Genomic DNA, 15,312 nt, shown 5'->3' with positions numbered 1-15,312 from the left:
TCCAAAATAACAGTCTGGTTTTTTTTTCCCCTGTTATTGCAGTGATGTAATTTGGCCATGTCCAGAAACAGCCAGCCATTTATGAACAACCTAAAACACTCATTCTTTTTTTTTCTTCACCATATTTGTTCAGCCCTTAGGAAAGATAACAAATAAGACCTCTTTAACCACTCAATTGTTTCTCCTAAATGGCTATTAGATTAAATGGAGGTTAAAAAGAGTCTCTTCCTCCATTACATCAGAATGATGTAATGAGAAATATCCCACTATTCTTGCTTGTTTCATTAAAAGAATCTCCTCCATTCCACATGCCTCTTGCGCACACCTTTCACATTCACCGAGGATCATTTAATTTGATTCTCGTTTCTCCGCCTGCATCTCAGTGATGAAATATTAATATCGTGGCAGATGACTGTGGATGTGCTGTTTTTTAGTCAAAGCGCTGAACTTCCATCAACAATACAAGATTGACCATGACATCCAGAATCCAGAAACATGCTGTTAAGACAGTTTAATTGCTTTTTCCCCTTTTTTCCCTTGCTGTTCTCAATTTAAAGCCTACTGTGGACTGTTGGAGTACATGTGAGATTATGATTATGAGCTGCTTTAAGCACCAATCTGTCTTTTATAGAACTTCTAATATCCTAATACAAGTGAACAAGCAAGTGAAGATGGAGTTCTGGGAAAAGAAAATACTATGATGGATTGCTCCAGTAGAGCAGGTGTTCACTCTGAGTTTAGCCTATAAACATGCTCTGTGTATGTGTGTGTGTTCTGTGCTCCCAAAATGCAAATCTCTAAAGTAGATTAGATTCACTGACCCTTTTTTTCGCTGAGAACTTAAGAAAAGTCATTACTACAATATTATGGGTGCTGTAAACTTAAAATGTTTGATATGGTGGAACTGGGATTTAACGTATACTTCGTTTTAGATTTACACACATAATCTTTGATTTTATCTGAGTTGTGGGAGGGGTAGATGGGTAACAAAACTAGTGTTAAAATGTATTGCTGTGATTAGAGGTATTGGAGTCCTGCATGATCCATCCATCACAATTTCATGGCAATTGTTGGCTAATTTGTTTGAATTTGTACAATACGTTGTTTGCAAACGTGGTTCTGGTGACGCGTGGAATTCCGGTGGAGGGCAAGCAGTGAAAATTAGAATGGAAGAGATGGAGAAAAGTCCTTTCTTTGCTGGTTTTTGAAAGGTATAAACAGAAAATCACAACATATGTTGGACGCGATCCTTATGCTATGAAGAGGAGCGACTCTTCCGCTGAATTAAAAGACTTTCCTGCCATCGAGGGGACAGATATAGAGGATGTGAAGCTGCCGTCACGCCGTGTTCAGTTCTAGTCTGTGTTTGTTTATATCGCACTGCCTTTCTACTAGTGAAGTTAGAGCAGTATTTTGATTTTGTAAAATGTGAAAAATGTCGCCATTGTAGGTCATTTATGCTGAATCGGGAATTGTAATAGGAACTCACAATATCGTTCGTGGAAAAAAAAGGACGGTAATACATTTTTGCCTAGGTTGAGAAGGTGAGGGAAGACGACTAGCAAATGTAATAATGTCACTAAATAAACCCACTGCCTTTCACTCAAAATAATCACATACTTTGCTGAGTTTTGTATTTGGTTTTTGTGTAATGATTAACATTATGTTTTAGAGTATGATCACTCAGCTTGTGAATGATTATAACTTGCACACAGCCACTCAAAACTGTTCTCGAGCTTCTATGGGTTTGATTTTGGTTGTCATTGGTTGAAATAAATACAAAAATACAGTGAATATTTACAAAAACAACATTTAAACTAGATACATTTACACGCTTCCAACAAATAAATGGATCGACTTCTGTCAGCTTGTTGAACACATTTATTTTATTTGGACATTTTCTACCATACGATGGCTGAAGCAGCAGCGCGTGACACTGTTCGCATGGTAACCAGATCAACAATATGAACAGAATACTACAAAACTGTAGTGAAAATACCAAATTATAATTAAATAGGATAAAATATCTTCTCCTCCCTGCAAATGATAGCATGAAGAATGTGAATATTTAACCAAGTCAAAATGGTAAGCAAGTATCCATATTCATTTACGTTAAGTAGGCTATAAACGCTATAAAAGCCGACAACTTTTAAAATTAAAAAACGGTATAAGTTATGTAAACGATATAAACACCTTCTGGGTTCTTCATTTTATCGATTTGAGCAACCATAATTGACGCAAAACATGCGAATTTTGAGTTTTTGATAGGATTCCTGTATAGAAACATCCCTCCCAGCCCTCCAGACTCATTCGCGCTGCTGCTGTGACGTCATGTGCAAACAACCTATTGCAGTCGTATGTTTTTGTATGATCTGCTTGCGCCCCAGTGAAGGTTATGTTTAGGGAAGGGCTTGGGTGGACCCTCATTTTTTTCAAAAAAATTATGCATTTTTGTATGATTCACATCGATCATAGTAATACGAAATTGCCACCTCGTAAAATAGCTACGTTTTCCTGTGAGATTAGGTTGATTCATTGGATTGAGTTGCCATTGTGGAGATATAAAGACTCCATACTTCCCCAGAGAAAAAAAAAAGGTGTGCTGCAGTAAACCCAGCAGGAAAGGACCAAATCAAGCTCATTATGCATTTATTCATGGGATACATTTATCCTGCGCACACATATTCAGTCACCCAGTACAGTGTCATCTGTTCACTTTATTAAAAGGAACCTCAGTTGCTTTAGTGAGCAGATTTGCCTCAGGTTGAATGCTACGTGGGCTTTGTGCTGTTTATCAAGGAAGTTATTAGGCTAGTTGAAAAATCAAGCTTAAAAGACAGATTTTTCTTAGGAGTCATGAAAGAAATGAGAAATAACACTTTTATGTGTTGATACTTCTGAAAGATGTTGAAGAAAATCAAGAGTGTGTGACATTATATAAAAGAGAGCAGTAGACCTTAGTCAGAGATGATGAAATATTTTAATTTGATGTGAACAAAACATTCAGTAGGCTATGTTATAATGTTGGATATCTTTCCAAAAACTTTTAATTGTGAAAATTAGGTATGATTGTAGACTATAATCTATTGCTATAAAGATGCACAGTTGTGCATAAGATACATTGTTTTAGTCAAAATCTAAGCCAGCGTTTATATTATACATTATTAAATTACCGTTCTAAATTTTGGGGTCCATCTTTTTTTTCTTTTTTTTTTTAAGAAATTAATACTTTTGCATTACACTGACCATTTATGGTACAAAAGAATTAATCATCTTCAATTTTCAACGTTGATAAAAATGTTTCTTGAGCACCAAATCAACATACAATGAAAAACATAATTGTAAAAACAATTTTCACTCAGAAATTGTTAGTAAATATCACAATTTAAAAAAACCATAAAGTAACACATTGAAATAAACATTCGATTTTAAAGAAGATTTTTTTTTACTAAAAAAGTGAAAATAGTATTTTTAGTAAATAGTAATAGTAAAACACACTACAGTAATTGTTTTATTTACAATAACTTATGATTTTGAATTATTTCAATGTGACACTTAAGACTGGAATAATAAGTGCTGAAAATAGCTTTGCCATCACAGGAAAAAATTACATTTTAAAATATATTAAAATAAAAAACGTGTTAAATTGTAATAATATTACTGAATTTATTACTGTTTTTGTGATTACATAAATGCATCCCAAAAAGTATTAATTATCTCATGTCAGTATTTGTATGTATTATGTATTTTGTGTGCTTTTTAGACTATTGCATAGATAGCTTAGCAACATGAAAATTCTGTCATTAATTACTCACCCTCATGTCATTCCAACCTGTAAAACCTTTGTTCATCTTCGGAACACAAATTAAGATATTTTCGATAAAATCCGATGGCTCAGTGAGGTCTCCATTGACAGCCTGATAATTAACACTTTCAAATGCCCAGAAAGGTACAAAAGACATATTTAAAACAGTTCATGTGACTACAGTGGTTCAACCTTAATGTTGTGAAGTGACGAGAATACTTTTTGTACGACTTTATTCAACAATATATAGTAATGGGCGATTTCAAAACACTGCTTCTTGAAGCTTTATAAATATTTTGTTTCAAATCAGTGGTTCGGAGCATGTATCAAACTGCCAGAGTCACGTGATTTCAGTAAACGAGGCTTTGTTACATCATAAGTGTTTCGAAATGTTTTGAAATTTCAATTGTTCATGTGACTTTGGCAGTTTGATACACACTCCGAACCACTGATTCGAAACAAAAGATTTGTAAACCTTCAAAGCTTCATGAAGTAGTGTTTTAAATTCCCCATCACAGATATTGTTGAATAAAGTCGTTATTTTGTTTTTTGGTGCACAAAAAGTATTCTTGTTGCTTCATAACACTAAGTTTGAACCACTGTAGTCACTTGAACTGTTTTAAATATGGGCATTTGAAAGTATTAATTATCTTGCTGTCAATGGAGGCCTCACTGAGCCATTGGATTTTATAAAAAAATATCTTTGTATATTTTGTAATATTTGTGTTCCGAAGATTAACAAAGGTCTTACAGGTGTGGAACAACATGAAGGTGAGTAATTAATGACAGAATTTTCATTTTTGGGTGAACTAACCCTTTAAACTCTATTGAAAGATCAGTCTCTGTAGTTCTATGATGATTAGGATGCTGCCTTAGAAAGCACAGTAGCTGTCTATGTAGGCAATAGACGAGAAGGCAGCTCGCTAATTTTGGCACATATACTACATTTTACCTGCTGTTGCCTAGTTTAAGACCTGGCGAGAAATCTGTTCAAGTACTGTTAATTATGAAGCCTCCCCTGTGCTTGCTTTGTAACTGTAGTGGGAACAGAGCTCAGTTAGAATTAGTGCTAAAGTTAATCAAGGTGGGCGACAGGATTAATGCAGCATTATTGAGAGCATGCTCTCTGTGTAGCTGTTAAATAACATCCGCCTAGCTTCAGCAAAATGACCTCTTCTGCCTACTTTTAACAGCATCTTTGTTTCCATTAGCTGTCAGGAATAACTGTGGTTAGTTCATAGTGCTAATTAGTCCACGTGGGTGTGTATTGAGGAAACCGAGTCCTATTATGTCGCAGCCTGAGGGATATTTCGTGTTTAATCACCACGATGGGCGTAAAAAATATGCCATCCCATCAGCCAGAACTCTAAAGGGAAAGCTTCTGCTTGAAAGTGCCCAGTTCCTGCATTGTAGTCAAACAGTCGTCATGGAAACATGACCCGCTCTGTGTCGTTTGCACAAGCTGTGTGGATGAACGCATTCAAGCACGTCGTACATTCGCGAGTTTGTGTGTTGCCACATTTGCAGTGACTCACCAGTTTAATGTGAGCTTTTACGCCCCGGATGCTGCGTGAACTCCCCTCCCACCGTCCCCCTCTGCAGCTGCACTCTCCCGCGGTCCCCAGCGTCTCACATTTGCAACACCATGCAGCTCAGAATGCTAATGCCACTTAAAACCCAGTAATTGGGTCATTTCTTCAGGGGGAGGATGGAAAAGCCATGTTTGTCTTGACCTAAAGAAAAGTTCTCCAAACTTAATGACCAAATGAAGTGTCTTAAGTCGGCTGATAAGGAGTGTTGTTCTGTCCTGATGAACGCTGCTGTTGATAATGATCTCATTTACTCTGGTCTAAATCTTATTGGCTTCTCATGCATATCTATCAATTATCACATCCATCAATTATCTCCCTGATTGTGTTTGTAGCTATATTCCGCTGCATGTGCTTTGAGAGCGGTGGATGCAGGGTGTTCTGAAGAGCTCTCGCTGATGAAACTGTGGAGAAGCGACTCGGCTACCGCTGCTCTGATTAGTTAGCGTCAAACAGAGGCACTTGTGTGCACAGGGAATAAGTAACATTCTGGCTCTGACAATAAACAAAATGATGTGATATGTGATGGGAAAAGAGAGAAGAGCGAGCTTGGCAAAAGGTGGACTCGAACCTGGATCAATCGCATCACAAGGACCCGCTACTGTCTACGCCACAGAAGCTGTTAAATCACGCACGTCTTTTTTAACCTTGTATAACATTGGTGGGCAGAGCTAGTGTAAATTTGCACTTAGTAAATTAAAATTAATTTCAGAAAGGGGCTTGGCTTGACCCTGCTTTCTTGGGTTTGATATACCTCCCATTCTGAAACGGAAAACTCTGAGTTTCCCTCATTTCAGGGTTAACATACTTTTTTCACTTAACCTCTGAAACGGGCCCCAGATGTACTGTTTTGACTGATATTAAAGGGTTAGTTCACCCAAAAATGAAAATTCTGACATTAATTACACACCCTCAAGTCTTTCGTTCATCTTCGGAACACAAACGAAGCTCTTTTTGATTAAATCTGAGAGCTTTCTGTCCCTCCATAGACAGCTACGCAACTACCACTTTGACGCTTAAAAAGTTCATGAAGAGATATGAATTGAGCAGTTTAGTCCAAATTTTCTGTAGAGACTCGCTTTACGTGATGAACAGATTGAATTTAGGCTTTTATTCACGTACATTGTTCAGTGTAGACATCGTAGTCATGTACACTTTGATCAGTGAACATAAACAAAAGCATCAACCGAAACTGCTTGACGCATAAGAAAAAACCTCTTGCTGAAGCTCAAACATGCTGCGTAACACACGAGAATGAACCTCATTGGTTCTCGCACGTCAAGCAAACATGCATGAGCTTCCATTTACCACAACTGATGTGTGAGTTGATGAATATTTATGTGGATAAAAGCATAAATTCAATCTGTTCATCATATAAAGCAATGAGCTAAAGCAACTAATGTATTTAGTTAACAAATGGAACCTTACTATAAAGTGTTTCCATTTTATTTTATGTTAAATGTTTATTTAATGTCTATATCTATGTGCTCTCTGTCTTTTAATGAACCACTAATTTTAGCATAATTTTAGGGTAAAGTGACAAATTTGTGCCCCATCCAAAATTCTAAGTAATTCATCCAGGTGCCGACTCTGGACCAGCTGACCAAATATGCTACCACATCTTCCTGCATGACTGAAGAGCGTCAGCCAGAATTCAACAAATGAATCCATTTGAAAAATGTTGTGGAGTGAGATACTGCCTTTAGCTCTGCGCTTTTGACATCTGTTTGGTCCTCATGTTTAAGAGCAGGTGTAGTCTAGAGGCTTCCAACTGATGCTGTAAATGAAAGGTCATGTCGTTCTGAGGAGAGCAGTGAGACCGTTTTCAGCTAAGCCTCTCTCTCTCTCTCTCTCTCTCTCTCTCTCTGTTGAACAGCTGAGGTGGCTGAGGCATAAACACGCTTGTTCACTGGGTTTCAATTAGCCATGAATGACTGTTTCTCTTTCTCCAGCTGTCTGAAATGCTTCCCTCAGTTAAAAAAAAACAAAAACAAATACAAAAAAAAAGTCAAAATGTGAAACATGGACACTCACTGTAAATGCCAAGGCTGCCTTATTATCAAGGCACTTCATAAAATGTCCTTGTTCACAACAAGCTCTACGGGACAGTACCTGTGAAATGATGTTTGTTATCACGGAAAATAATTTTATATCATTCTTTAGTTGTTAAAACATACACAAATTGTGTTCAAACCGTAATGAATTTAATAAATAAAAATGTACGCTTTCCTGCTATAGTTATATTAAATTGTAATAATATTTCACAATTGATGCAGTGCATGCAGACGAGCAATGATTGTCAGAGATCAAATTTGAATAAGAAATAAGAAATGATATCCAAATGTAGCAAATATGTTTCAAGACAAGTAAATTTAAGTATTAATATGCAAAGTATTGTATCTAACAGATGAAGTTTGTGAATATCAGAGTACAGAGAAGGAAAGGCCCCAAAGAAGAAAGATATTTGCAGAATGCAAGGAGAGGAAAAAGTGAAGAAGCCGCGAGCATTCTGAAATTAACCATTTATATGCTGTGCCTACGTAACAGGAAGGGACTAGGGAAAGTATCTATTGAAGTTCTTTGTACTTCTCTTGCAACCATTTAATGATGTACTCAAGACAAAATGTACCCAAGCAGGTCTGATTAGGTCACCATGGTCCATGTAAGACACATTGAATAACTTAATAGGCAATTTTGGGTTTAACACCTTTAAGACCTGTAAGAGAATATCCCAGATATTGCATTATCTCATGTCTGCAGAGACATAATTTGATACCAAGGTACATCATGTAATCAATTCTGGTGGAAAATACAACCAGTCACCTCAACAGAAGCACAGAAGAGACACAAAAGATCTTACATTTGAGAATAAACAAACATATCTGAGTTTATGGTAGAATGTAAATGACTAAAGAAATCAATAGCTATGTTTCCATCCAAAGCTGCAAATTTAACTTATGCATAATAAAGCAAATAAAACACTGTTTCCATCCAGAGGGTCGAGGAGAACGAAATTGTCATTTCTTGATAAACTGGCTCTTAATATCACTGAAAAAGTAGGAGAAGCCACTGTATATAATAATTTTTGTATATAATACATTACTTGTGCCTCAGAGTGCAGAGGCAAAACACAATAAACATGATCATGTTATCTTGCTTTCGGAGGCGGATGCCTGCTGTTTGGCAACACGGTCATGTAAGACAGTTATGAAAAGCATTTCAGAATGACCAAAACAGTATTTCAGATACTGTGCAACGAGATCTGTCCACTGGTTATTCCAGTTATGCCGTTCCATCACGCATAGTCACGACTTTTTTTTATGTGCATAGAGGAATTTATTCAGTAAATGTGTTTCCACCATAGTTCATGCACGCTTTCTTATCGGATAGAAAATGTATCCGACTCAATTAAGAGCATAAGAATTTTGGCACTTTTTTTTAATTTGTGCACATTTTTGCCATTTCCATCTAGCAATTTTTATGTGATATCCCAAAATGCACATAAAAATAGGTGGATGGAAACATAGCTACTGTACTAACATGTAAAAGAATAATCATGCAACACAAAGAATATAAGGATTAATGAGGATTAAAGGAATACATAGCTATCCACGACTAAATTCATAAAGAAAAGTGAAGTGACATGTGGCCAAGTATGGTGACCCATACTTGGAATTTGTGCTCTGCATTTAACCCATCCAAGTGCACACACACAGCAGTGAACACACACACCCGGAGCAGTAGGCAGCCATTGGGGGTACGGTGCCTTGCTCAAGGCAAGATATACGCTGGATGTTCACTCCCCTCACCGACAATCCCTGCCGGACCTGAGACTCGAACCCATGACCTTTGGGTTACAAGTCCAACTCTCTATCCATTAGGCCACGACTGCCCCCCCAAAGAAAAGGAAACATTAATAAAATAAATGAATAAAATACATCAATAAAATTGAATTGAATTAAAATGAAATAAATTTGAATACAAAAAGAATCAAATATATTAACAATATTACAGTTTTACTGTATTTTTGATGAAATATGCTGCCTTGGTAAGCATTAGAAATTTCTTCCAAAAACAAAAAAAAAGTCCTATCTCAAACTTTTGAATACTAGTGTGTACATTAATATTAATATAACAAATAATGTATTATTACAAAATACAGCCAATTAAGCAAAAAATATATATTTTTTATAATAATTATAATTTTTAAAATTATTATTATTATTATTATTTGTCAGCTTTTAAAATGGTTCATCTGACATCGTCTTTCTTAAGAGGCCGTTCACATATCACGTCTTTGTGTGCTCAACTTCGTTATTTCAAATGTAGGTGCGCACTCATAATGGAAGCAACGCAGTCGCGACGCGCATGCGGTGCGTTTTCAAGGCGCAGCAAGATTAAAAATTCTCAACTTTTTCAGAATGCCACATGTGCAACGCAGGTCATGTGACAAGAACCAACCGATCAGCTTCCATAACCTTTCCATAACAAAACATTGAAAGCCCAGTTGAACAGCTGATCTTAGCTGTAGAGGGTGGTTTTTATTTCACATCTCCATAAATATATCTACTAGTAGAGCTAATGCAAAAGCTAAAAATCAATTTATCCTTTGCTGAAACTTCCTAGTCGTAGTAGAGAGCGCAGTTTATGGTTGCATATCAATGACAGATGCCACAGGAACATAAACGCTTTAGAAAGAAGGAGAATGTGGCACGGCCACACTTTCCTTGCGTTTTTAGACGCGACATGTGAACGACCCCTAAAGTGGCATTTTATTAACCTGACCGCAGACAGGTCCTCGAAGCAGTGAAGCATGTTTGTTGTATATGCTCAAATTATGTATGTGAGAGCAGCATGCTGGTTTTCAAAAGCTCTTTAGAGTGTCATGCGGCCATTACTTTAGATTCACTTATTAAAGAATAATTAAGATGAACATCTCCAATCAAGCACAAACATGACCCTCATTTGAAATTGATCTTGAAATTGGATTAGATGTCTTTCAGTGCCATTTTTAGCTGTGCGTTCAGTATGAATTCATCTCTAAAGGGCTGCTTGAGCCAGCATATCTGCCCCAAAGGCCTGGTCCCATTGTACAAGCAGGTAAATGATTATGGATTTTAGTGTCCGGACTCAGATTTAGACAATTACGGCTGACGCGGTGAGCTGAATAGATATGAGGCTCAATGTCTGCTGAAGATATATGAAAGCCCTGTTCCTGTTTCAGCCAAGGAGAATGAGTTGAATGCTGAGTTTATTTGACTTATCCTTTCAGGATAATGTATGTAGCAATGGCAGTGAGTTTAATTTAGTCCTTCAGCTATCACATAATGTTTTGAACTGTTATGAACCTCTTTCCACATAATTTGCCTGCTGCAGTTTTAGGGTGTGATTGTGTCATCACAGTTAGATATTTAATGTGACGGTTAAATGATTAATGCCCTTTTTGAATTGCATCTGCAAACATATCTAATGGGATTTTGTTTTTTTTTCCCTCCGATAGGTAAATGGGACAGAAATTGAATATGAATTTGAAGAGATTACATTAGAGCGGGTAAGTGTCTGTCTCTCTCTCACACAGTACACATCCATACATGCTGTAACCGCAGGCACATATTAGGCACATGTCATATTTTATGCTAGTGTGGATTCTTCCGCCTGGTAATTCAATCATTCACAGCTTGGCTTGGGAGCATGATCTTGAAACGTATAACCATAAAACATGACCAGTCACGGAACGAACTTAGCCTGTGATTAGTAATGACTTTAAATGGGAGATCATTTGATTTAATGATGATAGTGTTTTAGTTTTGTCTAGTCATTGTGTGGGAAATCTCTTGGGAAGGGAATTAGCCTGACCAAAATATCAACCAATTTATTATAACATATGATAAATTGAATATAACTAAATAAAATTAAATGCTGATCTTTTAAAACCATGTATATTTAGTTAATAAAATGTCTCAAAATTATTTATGACTATATTTATTCGTACATACACGTATATAATACATAATATATACAAGCTCCATAGAAAGTAATACTGAAGATTTAATTCACACAGATATCACTGAACCCTCTTAATTGGGCCACTGTATGTGCTTTATTTACAAGTGAAAGCCTGGGGTGCACAGTGGAGGCAGTGTGAGAGAAAGAGAGAGAGAATTAGACGGCTGCAGATGACATTCTGGCAGCTGCAATCGGATCCACATGACTAGACACAGAGCACGGACAATAGCAAAGGTCAACTAGACCAGAGGGAGCACGGATTTGTCCGACCCTGGAGCCGTGAGGCGGCGAGTGTATGTTCAAGGCTCTCTGCAGACTCAACTGAGATTGCAAGTTGGAAAATTGGATACAAACTGAAGCGATAACTCTGCTGCAAGGGCCTGATCTGTTATTGTCACTAATCTCTCTCTCTTTCTCTCACTGACATATCCTGATGCTGATGATTTGGTGTTGCCTTTTTATATTAACCTGGGCTGCCCCCGACTTAAGATTTTTCTAGTCGACTAGTAGTTGTTCATTTAAGCCATTAGTTGGGGAGATATATGGTCTATTCTACGCACACATAAATCTTGCCGCAAAGCACCGGCAAAAGTAATGATTATGAATGTGTCCGAAAAATAGCAAGGAGATATTTTAATTGTTTATTAATAAACTAGTGTTTTCTGAGTCAGTGTCGGTTGTAAAGATGCTTACTCGCCATATAGTGGACTCGCCTTTAAAGAGAAATGCACATACTCAGAGTGTATTTATTTTCTCTCAAAAGTAGAGATTTCTAGCTTTCTATAGATATAGTTCTCATGTCTGTGAGGCAAGTAGCTTCAAGTTTCAGTTCATTTTTGTGACTTGCTCCAGTTCACAGAGACTGAGACAGCAGAAAGCACATCCAGTTAGTTTTCTTTATTTTACAAAAGCACGTTTTGTTGATTTTATGAGTTTACTCAAATAAAAGTAGTTGACGTCAAGAAGTGTCTATATGTAACGAAGCGGGACTCAGGCGGAGATCCATTTGCAAGCTTTTATTCAATGTGAGCATAGTCGTACAGGCTGGGTCGATCAGGGGTAAACAGGAACAGCAAGGAACAGGCAGAGTCGTAATCAGAGTACAGGCAGTAGATCGAGGACAGGCGGATATCATTCACAGAACAGTATAACAGGCAAGGGTCAGGACAGGCAGCAACGGGTCAAGAAACAGGAACAGGCAGTAACGGTAACAGACAGGCAGACAGGAATATAAACGCTCGGAGATGATACACTGGGTAATCAAGACTTCGCGGTGAGGTGGTGTGTGTATGAGTCCTTTATAGTCCAGGTAATGCGCATCAGCTGGGTGTGGTGATTAGTGTGGAGTGTGCATGGCTGTATGTGGCAACAGGTGATTGGTCGAGTGAGTGCATGTGATTGACAGGAGGGATGATGGGAAATGTAGTCCGGGAACTGACAGGATTGTAACAGGAACAGATGGTGATCGTGACACTATACTTTAGCTTCCACATTCCACACAAACATTTGGATATGTGTCTAATAATAGCTCACATTTATTTATCTAGGTTAACGTTAGATTGAGCAGCCATGTAAAGTTGCTACTACCAAAGTCCCTTTAAGACAAGTCATTTCACTCGGCGGCCATCTTTGAAACGCCTCTCGGGCATCCTGGGCATCATGCAGCTCCAAAGCTGTTTGCCAAGCTTTCGATTAAATTTCATATTTGAAATCACCAATGAAATCTGACAACAACTGTCTCATAATTTTTTTCCAAACACTCGAATCATGTCAAAAAAAACCTGTATTTTTATGCTCGATGAAGCTAATGCGCATGCGCAGACCTAAATGCGCGTCTCTTGTGCCTTATTTCGGAGGCACGCGTCTGACTGTTTCCATAGAAACTGGTGCTTCTAACGGCCGCTGCAGTGATGCAATGACTTTATCAGTCAGCGATTGGCTCTTATTTAGAAGGCGGGACTTATTCCGCCATATTGGGTGTTACACTTTCTCCCATTCAAAACAATAAGAGTGACACGTCTTGTGTTATTCTATAGTCTTTTCAAATGATTTCAAATGATAAGCCATATTTGAGGTCGATGAGTGATAGGTGAACGTTTGGATTTCCTGACCGACACACTGTAATTACCACAAGGATCCGTCCTTAACGATCTGTCCATCACCACTTCCTGTCCTTTTTTTCCCTTTAGACTAACCGACTGATAAAATTTTGGTCATTTCATCGACTAATGTTTAGTCGACTATTAGAAGGCAACCCTAGTATTTACCTTGACTTTACATTTGCTGTTCTATAAAGCATGTCCAAACTTTTAACATAATCAGCAAAGATCTCAGCAAAGATTAATTCTCCTCACAATCCAGTTTGAAGCTTAAAAGCCTGTGTGTTAAACTGAGGCAGCACCCTGGAGATTTCCATCATAAACACGTCACTTCAAAATATTAGTCTGTTAGTCTATTTATGTCTCAGAGATGTTAAATGTGGCTCTAGCCCACGGTTGCGACAGGTTTTGTTTTGTGCGTTTGTGCTGCTCAGAGGTGATTGCCCTGCCAAACTGTAAACACTGATGAGTCATGGGTAGCAAAGTGCCCCTCTTACAAAAATAATGTTACGCTTCTCTCTTTCTGTTCAGTTTGTTGTGGTTCTGTTATTCAGACTCTTTTCACTGAGGCAAAGGACTAATAAAGGACCTATACATCTTACATATTCCTGTGTGTGTCTCCTCAGGGTAACTCAGGGTTGGGGTTTAGTATAGCAGGCGGTACAGATAACCCTCACATCGGTGATGATCCCGGGATCTTCATCACGAAGATCATCCCTGGGGGAGCAGCGGCTGAAGACGGTAGACTCAGGTGGGCCGGTGTGTCGTAACATACTTTTGTGCATGCATATTTTGCATACCATTTGAGGCTTAACATTAAAATGAAATCAAAATTGACACTACATACAGGGTTTCTGCAGGTCCTAAAAAGGTCTTAAAAAGTCTTGATTCACCCTTACACAAATCAATACCTTAAAAGGTCTTAAATCAGGGCAGAAAGTATTCAATTGGGATTAAATGTTGCATGCAATGCAAAAAATATATCTTCCTCATTATTTTTGTCCTGTTTTTCCAATACAAATATCTAAACATCCTTAAATCAAGATACATGTACTTGAGATGCAAATGTAAAATTATGTGTTTATGACTAAAACAAGAATGAATATGTGTCAATGAGTTATGAAAACTTCCCTTTGTATTAAGTAGATTTGAGCCCATTGGCAGATATTTGTTCTTGTTTTAATCATCTTTTTAATCAATTTCACAGAAAACAAGATTTCATATTTTATGTCATATTGTATCTTCAGTAAATGCATATTGATTTAAGAATCCTTAGACATTTGCACTGGAAAACAAGACAAAACTACCGAGGAAGAACATCAGGTACAGTAAATGTTATTTCCACAATTTAATTTTTTTTTATGAATTAGTATTGGATATCTGTTGGAAGTGTTGCTAATCCAACTCAATGTTTTTCTCCCTAGACATTTACATTTAAAATACATTGACATATTGAGTTCCCTTCAATTTATTTTTATCTTCTTAGAAGTTATCTTCTATGGCATTGCTGCAAAAACACCCTTTTGGAACCTTTATTTCTAAGAGTGTGTAATGCAAACAGTGGTCTCAGACTTTTTTTACTATTATATGTTCATTATGGACGTGTTAATGAGTTTTATGGTGATTTGAAAAATTGTGATGTATTAATGGATTGTCAGAGGAAATAATATTGTGTTTCTTACTAAAATGAAGATAAATTCAGTAGATCACTAGGCAATTTTCTTTTTCAAGACATAATGATCTCGCTTATTGCGCTAGCTTCGTAGAGCAATCTCAGTCTTCCTCCCTCCGTCGCTCTCTTTCCTTCCCCCCT

General features: G+C 37.3%; 1 protein-coding gene across 12 annotated transcripts in view; it reads left to right on the top strand.

Annotated features, from left to right (window-relative positions):
* The window catches only part of dlg2 (discs, large homolog 2 (Drosophila)), a 276,217-nt gene that overhangs the window by 182,303 nt on the left and 78,602 nt on the right, over positions 1-15,312 (top strand). For all 12 annotated transcript variants that reach the window (XM_067397823.1, XM_067397822.1, XM_067397821.1 and 9 more), the window contains 2 exons: positions 10,895-10,945; positions 14,126-14,250. In XM_067397823.1, coding sequence (XP_067253924.1) covers positions 10,895-10,945; positions 14,126-14,250 — 176 coding nt within the window. The remainder of the gene's footprint in view (positions 1-10,894; positions 10,946-14,125; positions 14,251-15,312) is intronic.

This window comes from Chanodichthys erythropterus, chromosome 10 (assembly GCF_024489055.1).
Source record: "Chanodichthys erythropterus isolate Z2021 chromosome 10, ASM2448905v1, whole genome shotgun sequence".
Taxonomy (NCBI): Eukaryota; Metazoa; Chordata; class Actinopteri; order Cypriniformes; family Xenocyprididae; genus Chanodichthys; species Chanodichthys erythropterus.
The sequence above is the reverse complement of the archived record's forward strand: the minus strand, read 5'-3'. Positions and strand labels throughout refer to the sequence as shown.